The 24461-nt window shown below is 44.7% G+C and overlaps 1 protein-coding gene across 2 annotated transcripts in view; it reads left to right on the forward strand.

Moving 5' to 3' along the window:
* Window positions 1-24461, forward strand: part of LOC135392105 (cerebellar degeneration-related protein 2-like) — a 58339-nt gene that overhangs the window by 9348 nt on the left and 24530 nt on the right. The window contains exon 1 of one of the 2 annotated variants that reach the window (XM_064622774.1): window positions 11090-11357. The exons of the other annotated variant lie outside the window; for it this stretch is intronic. Within the exon in view, the coding sequence (XP_064478844.1) occupies window positions 11291-11357 (67 nt within the window). The 5' untranslated portion in view covers window positions 11090-11290. Of the gene's footprint in view, window positions 1-11089; window positions 11358-24461 lie in introns of those variants that run through there. 2 annotated transcript variants of the gene reach the window in all.

The raw sequence follows: 24461 nt of genomic DNA on the forward strand, positions 1-24461 counted from the left end.
GTCCACCCCTACTGCACTCGACTTTCAGTACATTGTGCTGCTTAGGGAAACTAAAGAACATTGATAAGGGCACACACCGTCCACCCCTACTGCACTCGACTTTCAGTACATTGTGCTGCTTGGGGAAACTAAAGAACATTGATAAGGGCACACACCGTCCACCCCTACTGCACTCGACTTTCAGTACATTGTGCTGCTTAGGGAAACTAAAGAACATTGATAAGGGCACACACCGTCCACCCCTACTGCACTCGACTTTCAGTACATTGTGCTGCTTAGGGAAACTAAAGAACATTGATAAGGGCACACACCGTCCACCCCTACTGCACTCGACTTTCAGTACATTGTGCTGCTTAGGGAAACTAAAGAACATTGATAAGGGCACACACCGTCCACCCCTACTGCACTCGACTTTCAGTACATTGTGCTGCTTAGGGAAACTAAAGAACATTGATAAGGGCACACACCGTCCACCCCTACTGCACTCGACTTTCAGTACATTGTGCTGCTTAGGGAAACTAAAGAACATTGATAAGGGCACACACCGTCCACCCCTACTGCACTCGACTTTCAGTACATTGTGCTGCTTGGGGAAACTAAAGAACATTGATAAGGGCACACACCGTCCACCCCTACTGCACTCGACTTTCAGTACATTGTGCTGCTTAGGGAAACTAAAGAACATTGATAAGGGCACACACCGTCCACCCCTACTGCACTCGACTTTCAGTACATTGTGCTGCTTGGGGAAACTAAAGAACATTGATAAGGGCACACACCGTCCACCCCTACTGCACTCGACTTTCAGTACATTGTGCTGCTTAGGGAAACTAAAGAACATTGATAAGGGCACACACCGTCCACCCCTACTGCACTCGACTTTCAGTACATTGTGCTGCTTGGGGAAACTAAAGAACATTGATAAGGGCACACACCGTCCACCCCTACTGCACTCGACTTTCAGTACATTGTGCTGCTTAGGGAAACTAAAGAACATTGATAAGGGCACACACCGTCCACCCCTACTGCACTCGACTTTCAGTACATTGTGCTGCTTGGGGAAACTAAAGAACATTGATAAGGGCACACACCGTCCACCCCTACTGCACTCGACTTTCAGTACATTGTGCTGCTTAGGGAAACTAAAGAACATTGATAAGGGCACACACCGTCCACCCCTACTGCACTCGACTTTCAGTACATTGTGCTGCTTGGGGAAACTAAAGAACATTGATAAGGGCACACACCGTCCACCCCTACTGCACTCGACTTTCAGTACATTGTGCTGCTTTGGCGACGAAATACCGCATTACGTATCACCCTCGACCAAAAGGCAACACCCGGTGCGTAGGATATATCGTCTTCAACCTCACTCGTTCGTTTGTCATCCTCGACTTGCCTGTACTATAAAAAGGCGCCACTCACTCTGGATAATTTGCCTAGCGTGCTCGATGTTCTCGTCAGGCTGTTTTTGGGCAATCTTAAGCGATCGGGGTTACTTCTAAACCCACACAGGGTCGTCTCGCCACTGTTTCCATTGTTCCGCGTTGACATTAGTGCCATTTTAATCGCTCTCTATCTTCGTATATACTAGTCCTCCTGACGGAATACTTTATATAGCGGACGTTTATACGCGCCCAGCTGACTTTCCCACAGTCACCCCTCGCTCGAGATGCGTTTTTCTTCTTGCCGCGTCAACGCGCAGCGGGTGCGCAGACTTTGACCTTTTACACGGGGCACTGCACTTCTTTTCCGTTCCGCATTCTGGAGATATATACTGAGGAGACGCCATACCAGAGGTTGAGGGCTTGGTCGATGTTCTTTTATAGCTGGAAAAGTTGCTGAACGTGGCCAGTCCTTTGAAGGGATGGGAATAGAGAGCAGGGTTGCGGAGTTGCCACTCCGGAGTTGGAATGATTCCGGAATGATTCCAGATTTATCACAGCTCGGAATGGAATGTCGCGAAACTGTTATATAGGAATGGAATGGGAATGGAAGTAGGCAGTTTTTCGCAGGAATGGCATTGGAATGGAATGGCGCGAAACTGTCATATAGGAATGGAATGGGAGTGGAATGGTCTGGGGGCCCGGTGGCTGCTGGGGCTAGCCAGTACGGTTACCGGTCCCTTTTCTTTTATCGGTGGAATTAACGGAATGGAATGGGGTTGCCAAGCCCATTCCAGGAGTGGGAATTACGCCATACCTTTTCATCCCGAGGAATTGAAAGGAATGGAATTGGAATGGAATCTGTGGCCCCATTCCGCAACCCTGGTAGAGAGTGTAGGGGAAGAAAATTGGCGCTACGTGGTGTTTTTTTTTTAATTCCGCATTAGCGCCGCGAAGCAACTGTGACTATGATGTGCGTACAGACGTGGACAGGCCTTAGTATGCGTCCTGGGCCGACTTCAAGGAAAACTGCACCGCCATTCGTCTGGACCCCAACAGCACCGAATATCCTCTGGATGTACGAATAATGTCCTAACGGATTCGCACGTCCGATGGATATCCGAGGGATATCCACTGGACGTATGAATCCGTTAGGACATTTTTCGTACGTCCAGAGGATATTCGGTGTTGTTGGGGGATAGTCTAGCCGGGTAGCCTTAGACAGGACAGCCGCAGTGCCGGGAAAACTGTGGTGTACAGATTGGACGGTGCTGAGGAAGAGTTAGTCGGCACACGGTCGCTTTTTGGCGCGGGAAATATAGGAGATTGAACGAATGACGACTGAGGAACAGTTTATGGATTGGTTGAAGATGGTGCGGGGAAATTATTTTTTCATTCAGCAAAGATGCGTAGATAAACAATAAGGTGAACCACGTATGCGAGCAAAGACCGGAACTAGTTACATTAGTAGCAACTGCACTCTTAAAAATGGGGGGTGGGGGGGTAATAGCAGGATCGACTCGCCGTTGTTGGCCACGCTGAAGTGGGCATCGTCACGACTATAGCCAAAAAAAGAAAAAAAAAAGGTACGGATAGAGGATGAAGGGTGAAGGCTGAAAATGAACTTCACCGCATAGCACGCTCCTAGCTAACCATCATCCCGGGTGACGTTATTCTTTCCCCTGATTTGCTGAGAACGGGGGGCGTACGCCATTTTTGTGGCATTATGATGCCGTTCATAATTGCCACAAAAATGCCGTACGCCCCCTGTTTTCGTCAAACGAAGGGAGGGAACGCTCATTCTGGATGATCTGTTTTAAGCGTGTGGTTACGGCGCCCCTCACAACGGCTTTTGCGCACTGTGTCCTCAGTGTCTTGTGCTCCATAAAAGCTCGTGGAAAAGCGCAACCAATAAGATTCGGCTCACAATCATTTGACGTTAATTGTAACTGCCTGTTTTTTGTTTTTGTTTTTTTTTTTTGCTGTAAGAGAGAAGAGACGTCAACCAGATCGATCAAACTGTGTCGACCTCCTTCTATATACAATGTGAACAAATTCTCGGAAAGACTGACTATACGAAAGATGCGCCTCGAGCACAAGGCACAGTAAAGGACACGTTTGAGAATTGACTGGACAATTACGTTGGGGTTGTTTCCATTCTTCAGCCGCGCAGGGCTTCTCTGGGTGCTGACACGGGTCACCGACTCTGGAGCATGTTCGCTTGAACCGTGAAATGTGTAACGCCGCCTCTTCAATCTTTTTTTATATCTATTTATTGTATCTCAAGTAGTCAACTTGGCCCACAAGCACGCAGGGAGAAGCGTGCCCAAGAATATAAAGTACGGCTTTCTTCCCAAATCGCTCTTGGGCGTCGCCGTGCAGTCCCAGAGCTTCCTGTCTTCTTCTTCTTTTTATTATTATTATTATTATTATTATTTTGCTAGGTGCATTCCTCACAGGGATTCGTTGCTCTCTTCTGTGACGTCGAAGAAAAACCTGAAATTGAAATAATTGCCGGATAATTGGTACGTCGCGAGACAACTATATGATGACGAGCGACGCCACAGTGCTCGATTTGTGAACTAATTTTGTCCACCCGAGGGTTCTTTTACGTGCACTGAAATCTGAGCACCATATTTAACGTCCGGCCGTCATGGAAGAAGACCTTGTCCGAGCAACTTGTACGGTATGAGGGGCTCGAGCCCGTAACCTTGAGACCAGTAGGCGGATACGTCAGCAACTGAGCCGCCGAGGGTCATAAAAATTAAGCCGATGGTTCGAATCTGATCTAAAGATGCAAAAAAAAAAGCCGTTGGATGTTTCCTGGGGATCGTTAAGTGACGTCATAGTGTTCGACAGCGCCACCAATTTGGTAGAGTTGAACTACGCTGGAAGGTAGGAGCGAACAAGGGCGCGCCCGAAAGCCACGGTCTTGAGGGGATTACGATGGTCCCTGAAAGGGACGCGACCTTCGGTCCTACTTTTATTTCAGTAGGAGGCAGCGAACAAGTGCCCATTCGAGGAACCCAGCCCTCCCCTTCCGATTTGTTTCGGTTTCAGTTTGTCTACCAACGTCATGATGACGTTTCTCGGATAGAGGTTTTGTTTCTCTGCGTTGCCGTTATCCTGTGGAGCCTCTGGTACAGAAGGAAAGACCACGTACACAAGGTGTGGTACAAAAGGAAAGGCAGGGCCGATCCAAGCCAAGCTCCATCTGCTGTTTGCTTCTGCGAAGAGGTTCAAGACGTTCCTGTCCTAAATGATGTTATGGTTCCTTCCTGTGACATTTGCAGGGCTAATACGCTGACGTCACTTCGAAACCAGAGGCGTTCCAGCGCGATAAAAAGTACACGTGAAGTCGAATCTGATTTTAATCTCAAAACCTGTCCACGGCCACAATCTTCAAAAAAAACACCTGTGGCCCCCATCAACCGCGAACAAACCACATTATATACTCCAGTGCCCGATATATGAAGAGTCCCCCCGCCCCCTTTAAATAAATAAAAAAAACGAAAAAATTACGCAACATCATGGAACCGGAACGCGTTTGTCCCCCATTACGGAACGTCCACGAAACACGCACTTGGTGAGAAACAGCCTCTTGACCTCCGTGGGGACGCAACAACAGCACTTGTTGTGCGCAATTACTATAGAATACACGTAGTACGATTGTTTTCCGTCACCCACTGAAGATCTACGAGGTCTTTTTAACGTCCGGAAGGGGTCCCTTTGTGTGTGTGTCTCTCCCGATGTCTCTGTCCGGAAGTAATCCCGGATGGGATGTAGGTTTGTATAATGTTTCGCAAATGAGGCTATGGAGTGAGTCGGCGCTTGTGAACGTTGGCGTAATAAAGTAATTGAAGAGGTGGGAACGAGGTGTGGCCTGAGAATGGGTGTTGGGTGATGTAGTGCATATGGATGGAGGGGAGGTTTAAGAAACAAAGGAAAAGGGTAGTGATGCTTTTTATGCTGAGCCGCAGTAGCATGTCGGCAAAGCAGGACGGGAACTATTTAAATGCATTACATGTGTTTCTGTACTTGAGTATTTACCATTTTTTTAGATGTGCCATACTCCTACCTTTACTAGTTTCTATTATGTTGTTGATTGGGCTTGAATTCGGGGTGGCACCATAAAAATACCAATAAATAAATAAATAAATAAATTACTTTATATACAAATCCATGTATCTATATGATGATGATGGAGGAATAGACATCTACCCGAAAAACGTCACCATGACCTTGGTAGACAGATTGAAACCGAAACAAATCGGAAGTGGAGGACTGGGTTCCACGAATGGACACAAATGTTCGCTGCCTTCTATTGAAAGAAAAGTAGGACTGAAGGTCGTGTCCCTTTCAGGGACCATCGTATATTCCTCTCAAGACTTCAAGACAAGATTGTATTCGTTATCTGGAAGTTGCAATAAAGCATCGTTTATCGTTATCGTTAAAGACCGTGGCTTTCGGACGCGAGCTTGTTCGCTCCCCTATCACTCTTTTTTAAAAAAAAGGGTGTACTTTAACTCCTTTCCTTGCCACATACATAACACCCTTTTGGAGAGTATACAATTACGCTCAAAAGGGTGTCTCCTCACTCCCTCAAGGGAGTAGCATAACACCTTTCTCCCTGCCGGGGAGTAATATTACTCTTCAGTAAGGAAAAGGGTAAATGCAATCAGAAATTTCGAATTTTTTTCGAGAAATCTGAGAAATGAAAAAAAAAAAGATTTGAAAAATCTCGAAATTTGAGACTTGGTGTTTGTGTCTGTCCCTTCGTGTTCCCAAGTCTCGGGGTTTTTACATTGAGCATCATCTTCACCAGCTCGCTTGCTTCTTAGCCATTTTTTTTTCGTAGAAATTTCGTATTGATTAATTTTCGGATTTATACCTTATAGTATATACTGTTTCTCGATATTTATTTGCTTAGATATTCTCGAGTACACAAAATGCTCATATGTCATGCTCATATATAAGTCCACAGCTAAAGCGCCACGAGCGATATCTTGCTTATGGAGGCTGTACAGGTTATTCACCTGGTTCCAAGGATTATAGTTCCCGTTTAGAAGACCTGCTGACAGACAGACGGGATACTACATTTGTATCAGCATTATTGCAGCGCCGTCATCGTCGCTCATTTGCGTTGAACTCACTGTTGAAGACAGTGCTGAATATTAACCCTTTGGGAGCGGAAGAAACAGCTCGAGCTTCAGGGCCTTTCTTCGTAAAAAGAAAGAAAACGAAAAAAAAAAAAGCTCGGGAACGGGTTGACAGAAGGCGCTGTTGCTCAGGCTACCAGATATTCGATTCACGATCAACTCCTTATCACTCCTTATCCCATACCTGTAGATAGGTTTTAACTACCACACACTCTCTCTCACATCATCTTTCCCATAATCATCTCCGACACACTCACCATGGTTTTGGCGCTCTTTGGCCTTTGTTGCCTTTGTGCCATTAAACACATAATCAATCAATCAATCCTTATCACGACGCTACAGCGCCGTCTACAAATTTGGATGGAGGCTTCTTTGCTGCCAGAGAAACCACTGCACACAAGATGCGGGACTTGCACGTACAGCTCCGGTCAACCTTAATAATAATACTGGAAAAAATGTGTTCTCGTTCCTGGTCAATCAATCATCGTTCATCGCTCACACTACCACACTCTCTCTCACATCATCTTTCCCATAATCGTGTCCGACACACTCAGCATAGTTTTGGCGCTCTATGGCCTTTGTTGCCTTTGTGCCATTAAACACATAATCAATCAATCAATCAATCGTTCCTGAGCCCGATTACAGCAACCCTTGGTGCCGTGAGGAAATCTTAATTGAACAAAATTATTCCGTTAGTTTAACGCGAGGATTTTGTTCACTTAACTTTCCCTCAGTACCCCAAGGGTGGCTGTAATCGCGCTCGGAAATGAGACCGAATTGTTTGCGGTGTTATTATTAAGGTTGACCGGAGCTGTACATAATCGAAGAACTCTGCTCGGCAGCTTATACATTTACATCTGTATATGCAACAGAACATATGAAGTAGATCTAACAATGTTTATATAATCAGCGTGGGCACATTCGGTACCTCACAGGAAGGATATCAGGCCGCCATAGCTGGGAGGCCATAATGTGAAGTAGGCCCACGAATTGGAATATCCCCCTACCAACGTGCCCTTGTGCGAGATAGGCTATCCCATTGCTATAGGTAGCCGCGTATATTGAAAGAGAATGAGAATATATCCTATAATTAGGGCCTGACTTTTTAGGGTTAAACCCGTATCCGCCCGATATTTACGCCCCGAACGAAATCTGTAAAATTCGGGTTTAACCCGAATCTACCCGAAAACATCCGGGTCGCGTGGCACACTCGTAAGCGTGCATTAAAATAAAGTTTGATAACATTGCTAAACATTAGTTCCGTGTTAAGACAAATTTTTATTAAACAAAAAAAAAATCACCCGAATACACCCGAATTCCTGACGACAGAATATGCCGTAACGGGATTTAACCCGAATACACCCGAATTTTCAAATAAAAAACATCACCCGATATTTACCCCACGAATTTGGCCAAAAATAAAACCCGAAAAAGTCAGGCCCTACCTATAATGTATCAACTTTTCAGCATGACGCTTCACTCCCTCGCACCTGCATTTCATTCATTCTTCAAGATGACTTGGATGCCGAAAGCAATGTCAACTCGGAAGAACAAAGTGATGGAGCTCTTGCTATTAGCTGTAGAGCAGCAGTGTCGTATTTCCTAATTTTCGAAAGAGGCAATACAATTCTGCTGCCTAATGAATTACTCCGCACACAGAAATGCCTGCCATGTGCGAGCCGAACACCCCCCCGTGCTTATATCCTTCCCTTGATGCATTGAGAAACCGGTATTCTTGGAACTGTCAAGTGGTCCGGCCACAGCGTCGTTTGCATAGTATTTGCGTTGACTCGTAGTGAATTCCAAAGGGCTCTCTGTTTTCGAGACCTCTTTCCCCAGCAGACATCTGCTCCGATATCGCCAAGATCGTGCAGAGTTGATTTGAGTTTGAGGTCCGTCGAACTCGCTTCGAACTAGACATCCTGATTCTGAGTGATATATTCGCAGATAGGAGAGTTGTTTTGGCGTGGCGCGAATGGGGCCTGTTCCACTGAGGTAATATTCTTAGAAGTGGGGCTTAGAAGCTAGAATGAGGTTAGAAGCTCTCTCTACATGACTTCGCCGACGAGACAGTCAGCTCGAGTTTCGAATCGCAGCTAACCTTAATGTACACTGTAAACTGAAAAACACCCTTATGGGTGTAAATCGCTTGTCCTATAATTGACTCCTCTTTTTACACCGTATGGTCTGGAACACCCTTTTTAGAGGGTGTATCCCGTGTAAAACGCCCTTTGAAAGGGTGCTTTTCCTTGAAAATGCCGTCTTTTGCACCCTTTATACACCTTTTTAGGAGGGTGTTTAACGATCTTACACCCTCCTAAAAGGGTGTGTAAAGGGTGCAAAAGATGGCATTTTCAAAGAAAAGCGCCCTTTCCAGGGGTGATTTACACGGAATACACCCTCTAAAAAGGGTGTTCCAGACCATGTACGGTGTAAAAAGAGGTGTCAGTTATAGGACAAGCCATTTACACCCATAAGGGTGTTTTCCAGTTTACAGTGTATATAGACAGCGCGCAAAAAGATTGCTGCATGGGAGAGAAGGAAAAACATTCGTCTGGGAAACCCGTTCAGGTTTCAAGTGGGGCCCCACGACGAAGGGAGCTATAGCGTATATCCAAAACACCCTGCCGTCTTGTTTCGTCTGCGGTTTAGCACTATCAGAGTGATAGTCAGTGCTATCACTCCCAGACCCATATCGTAAACACATATTGAGCGGTGCGGCCGCGTAGATGCACCTTCTGCTAGTTGGCAGCGACCCGACGTTATACTGCTGACGACTGGGTCACGAATCCAACCACGGGCTGTCCTGTCGGAGGTTTTCCCTATCAGGTTTTCCCGTAGGCTTCCCAGACTCATGACGGCACGGATATTGTAACGCCTCCCAAGAAATTTTCTTATATGAATACGTTGTGAGGATGAATCGTTAACTCATTATCCTCGTCACTTCATCATCTTCATCATGACAACCTCTGTTCACATATACAGTACATAGAATGGGGCGGTAGCCAGCACATACGTGTATCGCACACCATCAAACTCCAGCGCCCCCTAAGAAGAAAAATCTACTCGAATCCCTGAACGTTGGCATGAGTACCCACAGTGATTTATCGAGACCCCCTACACCCCCTCCCCCAAATGTTTCCCTTACCTTTCTTTCATGTGCACCACCTACTTCGCGCCCTTTCTTATTTCAGCTTTTTGACACATATCGGCAATGTTCCTTCGTAACTCCAGTAGTGATCCCCACCGTACTCTCGATTCTGGATAAACCACTGGACGTCTTCTCTTTCCTGTTCTCATCGCTCAATATGCTCACGTCTCTGCACCATACTCATAGCCGCATTTGCTTCGCGGTGCTAGCGCAGAACAAAATAAAAAGATGGCGAAGGAGAGGCGCTTTGGGGAAGACAATCACACACATCACCGTTTGCTTTCACGACGCCCTCTCTAGAAAGAAAACGGGTTCGTGTCCAGTGGCCGGAACTAATGTATCAATGGCACAGTTTATGCGGTTTGCCACAACGCAGCGTATCCAGAATTCGGACAGAAGTCAAAGGAGACGCGGATAAGAGATATCAATCTTCGTCCGGTGAACAAAATTCGCGCGCGCGCGCGTCTGTGTTTGCGAGTTGGACGTGATCGCAGCAGCGCATTCCGTCTCCGTCTGCGTGCGCGCATTTCTGCGCCAACAACACTCGGCGGTTTCGCTCGCGGCATACGTGCGCGGCATATGGTGGACACTTCCGTGTCCTACGACGATGAACTGTGAGCTTGGGCACAACAACTACAAGGACGCAACGTACGTAACAATGCAAAACGAGCTCGCGGTGTATGCGTGCGGCATATGGTATTTTATCTGTAAGCACTTCCGTGTTTTCTCCGAATTGAACGAAATCCCTAATCAAGTGCAATGTGACGCTTGAGAACATAGGTATGGGGATTGACCGTGTACCTTAGTGCTCGTCACAAGGATCACACGACAGCATTTCATGTTCCAATGTGACCTCGTATACCTTTAATGAAGGATTGCTTTTGGTTGTGTATGCTTTGTAACACTTTCCAAGAATTAGTGTTAACTTGCAAAACTGCACACACTTTGTCAGTATCTAGAACACTATTCACGCTTGGTCAGCACTGACATGACGAAGACAACGCCGTTTTCGTCATGTTAGACATTCACCAACTTGCCCAATTTTGCACCATCGTGCAGTTGTTCAGCACTCTTCGCTGCACGCACTGGGACAGTACTAAACAGTACGCTACAGGGACAGTACAGTGGGTATGCACACTAAACTAGTACCCCGCCGCCAAAATAAAATAACGCTTTTCAGGAGAGGCTACCAAGTTCATCTAACATTGCCGACTAAAAAAAAAAAAAAACGGAACAAAAATGGCGTCCTGCTGTCTGCCTCTCCCGCCATCGACATTCCCTCATTGCGATTGGTGGAAAGGGTTGTTTTTGCAGTGCTTTACCCTCACCCTATTTCTCGCGATGGCCGCCATGTTTGTTTCCTTTGGGGCGCACTTCGGAACGTGTTTTGCCGCGAGAGGAATCCCTTGCTCGGATAGCAGACGACCGGTTGAGTGCAAGCAGACGACACTTCTAGCGGCGCTCAGTCAGCGCTGGAAACTGTTGTTGGACGGTGGTCACTTGGCGGAGATCATGTGGGATTTCTCGTAGTTTCAGTGTGTCGGCAGTCTCTGTGATGTGGTGATTGTTTGATCGATCATGGTGAACGTGCTTGGATGATATATTGTTCGACGATGTATTCGCTTACCGCGTACCTTCGCGAAGAAGAGGATGACTATTCCAGTAAGTGTGGTTTTTGTTTCTGTAGAGAATCTGTGCTTGATGATTCTGTGGCTTCCGCATTTTTGTATTTAATCTTCTCGTTGAATTTTTGACGTTTTAGCTTCAAGTCTTTGTACAGCAGAAGTATCGCGATCATTTAGTTCGGAAAGCGTTGTATAGTACGATTTGATGCACCGATGGTGCACTAACTGTATTTTACTGAAATCTTAATGTTTTTCTCCTTTATCTAATCTAATCTGACACAAGGGGAGAGGGTTGCATGCTGAAGCACACGACCTCGAAGATAAGTATTATCAAAATTGCAAGTTCGATCGCCACGATAGCAGTTCGCGAGCTTTCTTGCGGCTGACGCGATAAGTTTAGTTGTTCAGCCGCTGCATGGAATCGTAGATGAACATGCACAAGCCCAAAAACTTCGGCTGTCAGGCAGCGGAATCCAGTAACTTCACTTTATCTATACGAGCAAGATGAGTATCGTATATGGTTAATAGAGTCAGAGTGTATCCCGTAGTATAAAGTACTCCTATAGCAATTCAGTACTGGGGTTCGTGTATTGATGAAAAGTTAGCTATCTCTAAATGGAGGCGGGTGGTTTAGAATCTCTATGCACTTTCATAAACTGCCGAACTGTTGGCTGACATAGGTTTTCGCATAGAGTGTTTCCTGTAGAGAGATTTTTCGCTACAAACGTTCTACATAAATTTTCACATACAGAGGAGAGTCCGAAAGTCGAACACAATTCAATATTCGCATGATGTACTCAGCAAGTAAACCTTCGATGACCTTCTGCGGTGTCGATAAATTAGAGATTTCACAAAGTTCGTTTGCTGCTTTTTTTTTTTTTTTTTTTTTCAGGCATTCTCTTTGCGAAAGTATCATGCTGTAATAGGTATAGCTGTATAGGGAATTACCGAATATTTTTACGCTATACCTAAAGATTTTGTTTCCAGTCTGTATCTGCTACTTGTGGTTGGTACTATTCCTGGTTGTCGCGTAGGTATGTTTCCCGAGAACTTGTACTTTTTCATACATCATATGCTGAATATTTTATTGCTCGTTCCACCTCTTAATGCTGATGGCAAGATATTTATAAGGGAAGTGTTGTTTCAGTAGGTCTCTCGTAACCTCTTTTTTTTTTTTTATGTCCTTGTCGTTTGTTTTGTTTTTTTCCTCTCGATCGTTATCAATGTTTGGCAAAGTTCCTTTTTTTTTTTTATGTGCGATTACCATCATAGTTTGCATCAATTTTTTTGCTTCTTGCTCGCAAAAAACGGAAGCGAAATAAATGATAGTATAAGGCTGATTGTCTTCGCTATGTCATCGACCTTTAGAATGCGGGAGAAATATCTTTTTATTCGGCTCACCTCCGAGAACGGTATTCGCGCTGACTTGTATATATATACGTTGCCAAACACACTCGAGTGGCGCATCCTTCGAGACGTTTCTTTTCGTTTACTTTCACCCTCGTCGTTCTGTTTCACTATAACCGGTTATCGCTGTGCTCTATATTTCGAGTCATCGAAAGTGATTAGCCGTATATCGTCTACATCTTCCCTTTAATATGGAAGCAGGTTTTCATGCCCATCCGCATGACTTCGGGGGAAAGCGTTCTCGGGCTGCGTGTCACCTATAACTACAGATGTCTATATAGGACTCCGACTTAATTTGCTATAATCTCCTTGGCGCGTCGTATGCAAAGTGGAACTGTTGTTCGATTTATAAGCACTTAATAGCTCGAAGCGGAGATGTCTTTACTGAGACGTGTCAGTAGAGCGTGAGATGTTTTGGATCGGAGATCAGTACAAAAAAAAAAAAAAACTGGACTGACGAGCTCATATTCAGTGTGTAAGTGGGCGTTTTCAAAAGTACACTCTTAAAAATGAACTTCGCCGCATAGCACGCTCCTAGCCAACCATTATCTCGAATGATAACGTTATCTGCCCTGATTTGTTGAAAACACGGGGCGTACGCCTTTTCTGTGACAATTATGAACAGCATAAGTGTCACAGAAATGGCGTACGCCCCCCGTTTTCAACAAATCAGGGCAGATAACGATATCATTCGGGATAATGGTTGGCTAGGAGCGTGCTATGAGGTGAAGTTCATTTTTAAGAGTGTAGGAGAGCGAGTGTTTTGACGTGATTTGTCGCATTTGTTTGGACAGAACGCGGGATAAAATGTTATTGAGGGCGGTACGTAGTCACTATAATGAAGTAACATAGTAGCTAGCGCAGAAGAAAAGACAGGGACGTCGAAGTGACGAGGACAAGCGCTAACTTCCGACTGATTTATTAAGCGCTACTGTGTTACTTCATGATGATGATGATGTACCCAGCTAGCCCAATCTTCCACCCTCTCGCTGTTATCACTGACAGTTTTAGAGGCTCCTATATAGAGAGTTGCGGGACGTACGGCATGTTTCGGTTCATGTCGGCGTCACGTTCGTCAAGTTTGTACGATAGTTAGAACTGGTTTTCCACGCCGAGACTGGGAGGTGACACGGGTTCGAATCCTGTCACCGGCTGTGCTGTCTGAGGTTTTCCCTGGGTTTTCCGAAGACTTTCTAGACGAATGTCGGCACAGTTCCCCTTGAAGTCGGCCCAGGACGCATACTAACACCCCTGTCCCCCACTCCTTCCTGCTGTCCTCTCTCCATCTGTCCACGTCTATACGCCGCTCATAGCCACAGTTGCTTCGCGGCGCTAACACGGAATTAAAAAAAAAAAGTTAGAACTGGTGGCGTCATGAGACCAGAGCGTCGAACTGAAAACCGGAATTTTTAGCTGGAACTGAACGGTAATTACTAGCGCCATCTTGGAGCTGAACCGAACGGATATAAAAACTTCGGTTACCGGTTCGGTATACCGGTTCAGGTTCGGGTTGGTGTGTGGCGGGGGGTTATGTGGGGATTCCAGAGATCTGCCTGCCTAGATTGGCGGTACGTTGCTCAGGGAAGGGATGAAAGGGGGTCCTGTTGGTCGAAAAACAGAAATAAACGCACAAAAAACCCAACTAAAAGCCTCGTATCAGTTTTAGCGGCTACCTATTATAATTTTGTAGCATATTAGAACCTCGAACCGGTTCCGAACCGGTTTACAGCCTCTGAACCGGTTAATCGAACCGATATATGTGAACTCCGGAGCTGAACCGGAACATAACCTTTATGGCCGAACCCGAAACAAACCGAAAAACGTTTCGGTTCGACACTGTTCATGAGACAACTATGATCGCGAGCGATGCCGTCGGTAGCCGGGGGCTCGTTTAATGTGCGCCGAAGTCTGAGCACTGGACACACCGTACGGCCAACACCACCTAGACAGAGAAAGCCTGCTTATTCATCGACGTGACGTGACAACTAATAGTCAGCCAACCAGGATCGTGTTTTCATCGTCGGTAGCCAATCACGAACGAGCTTTCGACGGCCGTATAGCCATGGGGACGCACCACCGTCGTCTGCGAGCAGCGATGGAACGTTCCCGCGTACCAAACAAGAAAACTTTAAAATACGAAGCTCAGAACGGTCCCATATCGCGCTTTTTGTCTATACAGATTCGTGTCTACAGGTTCCAAGTTAGCTGCAATTAGAGTCCGAGTTCTTGAATTCGCAGAAGGGCGAATCGCGATAGCGGACGAATTGTCCTATATGTATATAGGTCCTATATATATACAGGGTGTTTGCTCTAACGTGTCCAGAAATTTTATTTAAAGCGAGCGATAAAAGAGAAACGAGCGCTACTTTTCAGCTACTTGACTAAGAAACAGGTGCTACTAGTGAAGCAGTACCTGTTTCTTACTCAAGTAGCAGAAAAGTACCACTTGCTTTTCTTTTATCGCTCGCTTTAAACATAATTTCTGAACACTTTAAAGCAAACACCCTGTATATATATAGGACTATATATGTCCACGTATAGCGAAGGAGTGAGAGGAGGCAATAAGGGGGCCTTCTGTATCTAGGTGGCGTTGCCCCGGCCGGCAGGGTTCGAACCTGCGACCTTGGCATCAGTAGGCGGACGCAGTACTAGGTGATCCAACAAGGTCAGTCCGCAAGCCTCGTGACTGTTCTGCGACTGAAACACACAACAGACGAACACAACACAAGGTGCTCATGAAGCCCCTTGGTATATAAGTCGTCGGAAAGCAGATGTCAGCGTAGCGTAATTGGTTAACGCACTCGACCACCAGTCGAGAGGTGCGTGGTTCGACTCCCATCGCATGCCTTGCTTCCGTGGCTTCGGCGGCTGCCTTGTTTCAATCGCGAGCAGTATAGTCTTTTATAACGACGAAGTCATCTTTCTGTGAAGCACGATATATAGTAAGTGCAGAGCTGCGGTTCCTCTTAACTGAACTTTCACAGTTCAATCTCTGCTGGGTATTTTCCTCACCAAGGTATACCCGTTAATTGCTGTTTAGCCTAAACTGCTCGAGGAAAACTGTTTGAGAAAACGCTGATGTGATAAGTGCCGTTATCTTCTCTGAGACTAGGAAAGTGCTTTTCCTGCTGCGTTTCCTGATGCGATATGCATATATGCAAGCACGATGGCGAGAAAATTTCGTATTTTTGCGTGGTTGTATAGCTCTGACTGAAGAACGCACCGGTCAGACATAACGCAAGAATAGCTTCTGCGGGTTATAGGCATTAGGCTAATAGGTTTATTATAATCGACTTCATCTCTAACCTACTCTTCGGCGGATGTAAATTTTGTCTGAACGGCTAATCGGTGGACGTGTTACACAACATCGTGCACATATGATGCGTAAATGAGAAAGTGACTGATGGGAACTTCCGTGCTTGTGCCTGCTTCATTGTTTAACCTTTGTTTTCTGGAGCACGCACTTCATTGTGGCAGAACGGATTTTGTCGGACTTAGGCGGGTCGTTATACCAAGAAGCACTATGCGATCGGCAGGGATGGGCAGTATTTAAATACATTGTATTTAAAATAACATTTAAAATATAAATACATGTATTTAAAATATGTATTTAAATACAGGCAAGAAAAATGTACTTATATTTATATTTAAAATACACTTAAATACACATATCTCATCCTCCCGTATTTGTGTGCTTCTCTCGAGTTCCACATTGTTAGCCTCCAGCAATGAAGGGTATCTTGGTTAGATGTTACACTAATTTAAAAGAATAATGTGCCTAGACGCCTCAAAGTATTTACGGAAGTAGTTGCAGTATTTAAATACTGTCTTAATGTATTTATATTTTGTATTTAATTACTTTCATCATAAAGTATTTATAGGCATTATTTAAATACATGAAAACATGTAGTATTTTGTATTTATATTTAAATACCCGAAAAGTGTATTTATGCCCATCCCTGGCGGTCGGTAATCCACGGGATCGACGGGACTGGGATATAGCTGAAACCGTGAGATAATGAAAGAAATGAGACAATGAGGTGGATGGTACTTTTATAGACTATTAGAGAAATGGGAATGTTAAAGAGATGGGACTACGAGATAGCCGAGAAAATGAAAGAAATGAGACTATGAAACAGATGGGATCAAACTATATATTGGGCTATGAGCGACTATGAGAGAGATGGGACTGTTGAAGACGAGGGACTAAGGGATAGCCGAGGCACTGGAAGAAATACTGAGAGGGACATTTGGGGCTGTGCTGAGAGAGGGCGATGAGTTATAGGTGGGAATGTCAAAGTAACGGGAGTACGAGATCCAACTTTTTGAAAAACTCGTTGAAACCGCCCTGTCGCGATGCTGTTTTTTTGTTTCTATCAGATTTCTCGATATGCACTATCCAAGGCCTCATAATGCATGCGGTGTCGTTATCTTGAGTCTTTGTGAATATTACGACAATGGCCTTAGTTGTTGATGTTGCGTATCGACCCCGTTGAAGCCAATTAGCGAGATTTTCCTACTGGTCGTGTTTGTCGCGAGCGTCTGCTGGCGCACATCCAACGTGGCTTAGAATTCCCATTGTACATAATTCCCATGAAGCTTTGCGAAACGTCTAACGAGGCTCAAAGTTATGGAAGGCACACGGCAACGAAAAAAACATCCTTGTATGTTTATCCTTTTAATCCTGCTCTTACGATGTCAATGTCAACCAGAGATTGTGCAGCGAGTACCTTTATTATGGCATAGTGCAATTTGCGAACAGGTTTTACTCGTTGTATACAGTCTTGTCCCGTGTAGTAAGTTTGTTTGTTCGTCCCCTCGTCTTCACCCCAAAACTCAGGTATATGATGCCTACGTCAGCTATGCTCATCAGCTACGCCACCGTACTAGGTTATTAATTAATGAACTAATTAATTAATGTACGGTCCCACACAGAGGACGACGTGTGTGAGCAACTTATACGGTGCCAGCAGGTTGTTGGCGTGCTTGGCAGGATTCGAGCATGCAACCTTATAAGATAAGTAGTCGGACTCATTAGGAACTGATGCAGCGATGTCCGTGTTAAGAGACATCTAAAATACCGATGCTTCCTCCATAGGGATTTTTAGTGAATCGTAAGTACGCTATACGTGATGTCAACCACATCGAAGGAATAAGGTGATTGGTATCGTGAACACGAGCTACTATGATACGCTAAAGTTCGCCTATGTATTTCCTTCGGAAAATACGTCATCTGGAAATGTCCGTCCATCCAGAAATATTCCAGTCTTTGCTTTAACTATAAGGTTATGCGTCGAAGCTAAACGTGAGCACATCTGATGAAAATGAAACACGAATTTCCTGAAATTGTTTTATTACTTTTTTGTCCGTACGGTTGCAGAAGGGGCTTCGATGCATGTCGAACGTGACGTCGAACCCGTCTTCGCGTTGGAGTTTCAAGGGGGCGTGACCACACTGAGAGGAGAACGTAGTATATATCTCTACGTATAATACCCTGCGACATTAACCTTCCGAGGTCAACGGGAATGTTAAAGAGCTATAACGACCTTTTCCAGTGAATGCTCGCGGGAATGTTTCCATGTTTGCTAATCAGGTTTTTTTAACCGGGCTGCGTGTGAAGAATGCTGACTACAAAGCGTGGTCAGATCAGCACCAAAGAGCGCGCCATTCCCAAAGTGGAAGTGTTGCAGTAAAGTTGTGCCCGTTGTTGTTTAATTGTTTATCAGTTTGTTTGATGTACGTCACGCACACGAAGTGCAGGTAGAATGTTGCGAAGCGTACAACATCCGCTGGTGTCTTATTAACATCAGTATTAAGTGATTGAAAACTACGTTAATGCAATCTTTAACTCCCGCAACCCTGAAAACTGAACTTCCAATTATCGTTACGAATGATATCATTGTGTTTCTCGATTTGTTGAGAATGGGAGCCATATGTACGTGCCACTCTGTGCAATATAGTTCAATCAATCAATCAATCAAATAGATCGAGTTTATTGTTGACAAAATAATATGCATACATTTAATATACAGATGGAGGTCCTATAGTTAAAACTAGTTTCAGGACCTCCTATTATTAACACAATTTGAACAGCAAGCGACAGAGGGAGCGTACCAAATGAGAATTTTTAAGAATGTACAAGCGTATTAAAGGGAATCAGTTTGAAGAAAACATAGTAAGGCAGGGCTGGAAAGTTCCTGATGCTCCTAATATGTAATGGTAATGAGTTCCATGTTTTAGCAGAGTAGTTAGTGAACGTAAAATCGCCACAATTCGTTCTGGATGTTTGAAGTGATAAATGATGTTGCAATGAGGCGCGTCTGTATAGGCCATGTTATGCTTAAAATTTAATTCAACGTGCGGTATTGTTAGTTTACTGTTAAGAATTTTAAGTGTATAGTTTTATAGTTGTCACGCAGTTCTTTTTTAACGTACAATATTGGCCTAGTACCTTTCTAAAGTTATAAATTTAAAGTAAAACTATTGCGCAAGATGGAACATGTTCGAGGAATGCCTCAAAGGAACTAAACTTACTGAATTTGAACGGTTGCGGGAGATAGTTGTTGGGATTGTACCCTTGTCTACTCCACATATCGAAATACGATTAGCAAACAGATTTCTCGGGGACGTCTATTCCTGGCTCTCGTTGAGGGAAAAGCGCTTAAAAGAAGCCGTCGGTTTTATAAGCGTTGTGTATATATGACGTGACGCTTATACGTGTTATCAAAATACAGTTTGCGAATCGTTTGTACCAGGAAGATCGTATTAGTCCTTGTACATCGCATCCTACTTCTGTTTGTCTTCCGGCCCGTTAAACAATATAACTGTTACTCTATGTACGTTTCAATATAGGGTATGTTTACGATATTACTTTCTCCCAAGTTTCATTGTTGCGCTGAGATCTTCGGAGAGATACACATCATGAAACAAAATGCTTCCAAGTACAGGAAGTCTTAGGGTTAATCGCTCCTTTTTTCACCCCATTCGGACAATGGGTCTGTAAAGCATGCTTCTTCGTACTACCGAGCAATTACTTTCTATTTCTGCTTTCTAAATACTCTGGCACAAAACACATTAGCGACATGACGCAGAAAACTAGACGAGAGCGCATTTAACGAAACAATGAAAAAACACTTTGCGTCCCGTTATTCGTATATGCCTACGCTGTGGCGAGACGTAGCAAAAATAATGTACTAAGAAGCGCAGTCCATGCAGCTTCTACACTCTTAAAAATGAACTTCACCTCATAGCACGCTCCTAGCCAACCATTATCTCGAATGATATCGTTATCTGCCCTGATTTGTTGAAAACACGGGGCGTACGCCTTTTCTGTGACAATTATGAACAGCATAAGTGTCACAGAAATGGCGTACGCCCCCCGTTTTCAACAAATCAGGGCAGATAACAATATCATTCGAGATAATGGTTGGCTAGGAGCGTGCTATGAGGTGAAGTTCATTTTTAAGAGTGTAAGAGGTACGAAACACAAAAAGCACCAGACGAAACCTCGCAACTTTAATCTATAACAAGCTTTTGTGCGCGATGGCGTGCTTCTTCAAGTTACAACAGGAATACACAGTTATATGGTTAATGAGAGTGAGGAGAAAATGTCGTGACGTCATTACGTGACGTCGGTTTATTCTATGGTTTGTGGAAAAAGGGGTGGTAAAGTGTCCTTTTGTGACGCTTACGGAGCTGTGTTGCAAGATGGCGTATACACCCGGCACTTTCCATACATCAGGGCTGGTATTATGGCCATCGTTCTGCGGAATTGTTGTGGTGGAACTGTTCTGTGGAACCGTGGTGAAGTTATGTTTTAAGGGTGCGTGTAATTTATTTGAGACTAGAGATGCGAAGCTCCGGAAAAAGAAAACGGAAATTTTGAGGAAAAAAACAGTTCTTTTTCGGTTTTTTTCTTCGTCTCCGGAAAAATAGCCCAAAATTTCCAGGCGACAAAATTGAAAAATGTAAATTTTCGTGCCTTCGATGCGTTCCAACCCGCCAACAGTCCCTTAGGTGCCTCTAATCCGCCAACAACCACCAACTTAGAGCTCCGTCTGGCCGCTCCAAGCGATCGCCATCGCGTTCACATAATGTCGGACACCATCTCCGAAGCACTCGGTTTTGGAACCGACGAATAGATAGTCACAACGAGAAAGAGACTAGAATTTTGGTGGAAGAATAGTGAGCAAGATGGAACGCATTAACTGTGAGAACTCCTATTAGAATCTGGCTAGGACGCGTAGTACACGCTACGCAGTCCACCCGATACAAAGGGGGATAGCCTCCAGGACCACCACCATCATCATCATCATCATCAGTTCTGGTCGGAGTGGACGGGTTGTTCTGATTACCTATATCGCTGAGTAGACGGCAGTCTCATGGGATGCTCTGCTCCGCATTTATGCCTAGAGGGTGAACACTACTAAAGTTTCTAGCTCATTGTATGCTGTGGTTTGACCGGCAATGACTCGACTCAGCAGTAACCACGTTTGTTTCCTTTTTTTTTCAATTTTTCGGGAAAAAAAACGAAGAAAAGAGCTTTTTTTGTTTTTTTTTGAGCGATTCAAAATTTCCGGACATTTTGCATCTCTATTCGAGACCAGCTTAAAGTCATTCGTGCTAATAAGTTCTTGGCGGCGCAGTACCTCGGAAGTCGGCCCAAGCGCGCGTGTAACCCCCTTCCGTCTCTCACTCCCTTCTTCTATCCTCTCTCTCTTTCTCCTGGGCGGCGGTCGTATAGCCACAGTTGCTTCGTGGTGTTAACAATGCCTCTAAGAAGCAACAGTATCCGTAACTTGTCTCTGTATAACTAAAAAGAAACACATTTTTGTTTCAGTCCTTCGCAGTTTCTAAAAAAAAAATGGCTTTCATTGTATGCAATGTAGAACACCCTTGCAGTGTATATGCGGTATACCATTAGGTGTGGAGTTTGTTGTCCATTGTTCCGAGTTCTTGATGTGGGGGGTCCACACACGTCTGTGTACATAGCGTACCCGGAGAAGCATAAAGAAATAGATAACAACCTAGTAAGACCGAGAAGGAGAAAATAAGACTGGTAATTTGGCCATTTCTTGTGGCTGCCATCGTATTTTACTCTTTGGGCTTTTTTTTCCGCCGTCTGAGGGGGGGCCATAATAGGTTTAATGCTGGCCGGAGGGACGCCGTTGTAGTGGTCTGTTCGCTGGAGCGAAGAGCATTTTTTTGTGTGTGTGTGTTTCTCTACCTGTATCCAGGTTTTTGGATCGTTTACGTTCTGCTCGATAATGGTTTTGCGGTCCAAATTGAAGTGTCTGTCAGTACCTCTCTCTCTCAGTCTCTCTCTCTCTCTCTCTCTCTCCTCCTTTTTACAGGTCTATACGTGTTATGGGTAGGGCCTGACTTTTTAGGGTTAAACCCGTATCCGCCCGATATTTACTCCCCGAACGAAATCTGTAAAATTCGGGTTTAACCCGAATCTACCCGAAAACATCCGGGTCGCGTGGCACACTCATAAGCGTGCTTTAAAATAAAGTTTGATAACATGGCTAAACATTAGTTCCATGTTAAGACAAATTTTTATTAAACACAAGAAAAATCGCCCGAACACACCCGAATTCCTGACAACAGAATATGCCGTAACGGGATTTAACCTGAATACACCCGAATTTTCGAATGAAAAATATCACCCGATATTTACCCCCGAATTTGGCCAAAAATAAAACCCGAAAAAGTCAGGCCCTAGTTATGGGTTATTAATAGGTGTGTGCGCATAATACAATATCCAAATGTACTGCATTGCTACAAATGCTGATGAGCGAAAACTGAGTGACAACTGCTTTTCACACTGAAGGACGAAGGACGTCATACGGCATTTGAATTTGAGTCTCTATCGATAAATGCGAAAATTAAAGCGAAGTACGTAAAATCCTTAACGTTTCCCATGACTTAAAACCGCCCGCCAAGCCTCCGGTGTACGCGAGTTTCGCTGTTTCGTAGCAGCGTAAACATTGTTGATATATCTATTTGGTGCTATATTGAAACGCATCGTGCAATTTAATTGATTCTATAAAGTTGATGCCCAAGCGATAGCGGTGCTTCGACAGCTCAAAGTCGCGGTTGCGCAATGGACACTGTGCATAGAAAATACACCTTTCTTTAATCTAATTTACGAGAACAAAGCTGGAAACTCAAATGGTCTGCCTTTCCAACGATGGTTGGAAAGGCTGGTTGGAATGGTGGTTCTTACAAGTGCAGAAGGAATACTTGGGAAACTTCCGTTTTAAAAATTTCCGAGATACGGTACAGCTTTCGAAGAGACGCAGTCCTATTTAGTCCCTCATCGTGTCTCTCGCTTCGTCCCAGGCGAATACCTATTCGGAGTCACGTTCGTCACATAATCCCGTCGACGGGGAAGCATGATTCATTTGCATGTATTCTGTTTACATCCCATTTTGGAGAGCAACTTACCGGCTACTTGCTGGCAACCTGGTCACCCTTGTCTGACAATAATTTCAGAGTAAACGCTCTACCTATGGAGAGTATACGCTTGCTGTTACAGGAAAAAGATACACCCCGAACAGCACAACATCTTGGCCCGCAATATTGGTCCAATATTGGCAATAGAGCGCCAATATTGGTCCAATATTCGGCCGTTATTGGCAATATTGGACCAGTGTTGCGCTGCTTGGGACGTACGGTGCAGCTAAAATCGCCTGTCAGTACCTCGCGGTCAAAAAATTGCCTCTGGTGCACTTGAAATGGTTGTGCCGATATTGTATTTGAAGGTGGACCATGTGCTGCACGTGTTTATTACTCGAACGATATAGTCTTGCAGCCCCTGGAGATTCGAGATTAGATAAATCAAGGAGTGCTGATTTTAGACAGCCGTGGTCCCCTACAGTACGTTACACTCAAATGATACCATGCATAACGAGCTAACGACGCTTAGTGCATAAATAACTGTGCATTGCCCAGTGTATAACGAACAAAAGCAATCCGTAGTGGAGTTAAGTACCGCAAAAAGCAAAGGCAGGTAGCGGATTTTCAGTGAGCAATGCCTAACATACTGAAGCAACAGCAAAGTATAGTTGGTCGCCATAAAGCGCAGAAATAATCAAATATCGCAACAACACCGTTATTGGATAACCATAAGAGATAGTGACGCGCAGAGCATCGTAATAGCCGGTATCGTAATAAACGGTACCACGATTATATCGGGCACCACGACAGGACCAAAACACATAACGAGCAACAGCGACTCGTATTGAATAATAATGGGTAGAGCCACACCAAACAGGACATAGGCAATTTTATTGTATAGATCGTTATATAGGAATGCGCAACAAAGTATAACTCCCCAGACGCCACAGCAATCTCCTGAGAATAATAATAAGGTGCAGCCCTGTCTAGCAACGTAATAGGCAATTGCAACAACAATGCCTAACACTTAGTAACACCGAGCAGCAATCTCCAGTGCGGATCTGGCACAACGAGGTACACTTAGTATAACGCATACTATACATCTTAAACGAGCTAGATCGGACGCAAGTTCGGTGACCGAAGTGTAATTCGTTTTACGCGTGCGCCGCACTATCGAAATAACGGCGCAGCTAAGCATGTTGTCATCGCTGTGTCGCCAAGGTGAAACCGTCATATACATCAGAGGCGTGGTCGAATGAACACAGCACCCGCTCGGGGCAGTGGGTTCGAATCCTACTAACTTCTGATGTTCTCCCTGAATGTTCCGGCATAC

The sequence above is a fragment of the Ornithodoros turicata genome, chromosome 4 (genome assembly GCF_037126465.1).
Source record: "Ornithodoros turicata isolate Travis chromosome 4, ASM3712646v1, whole genome shotgun sequence".
NCBI classification, from domain to species: Eukaryota; Metazoa; Arthropoda; class Arachnida; order Ixodida; family Argasidae; genus Ornithodoros; species Ornithodoros turicata.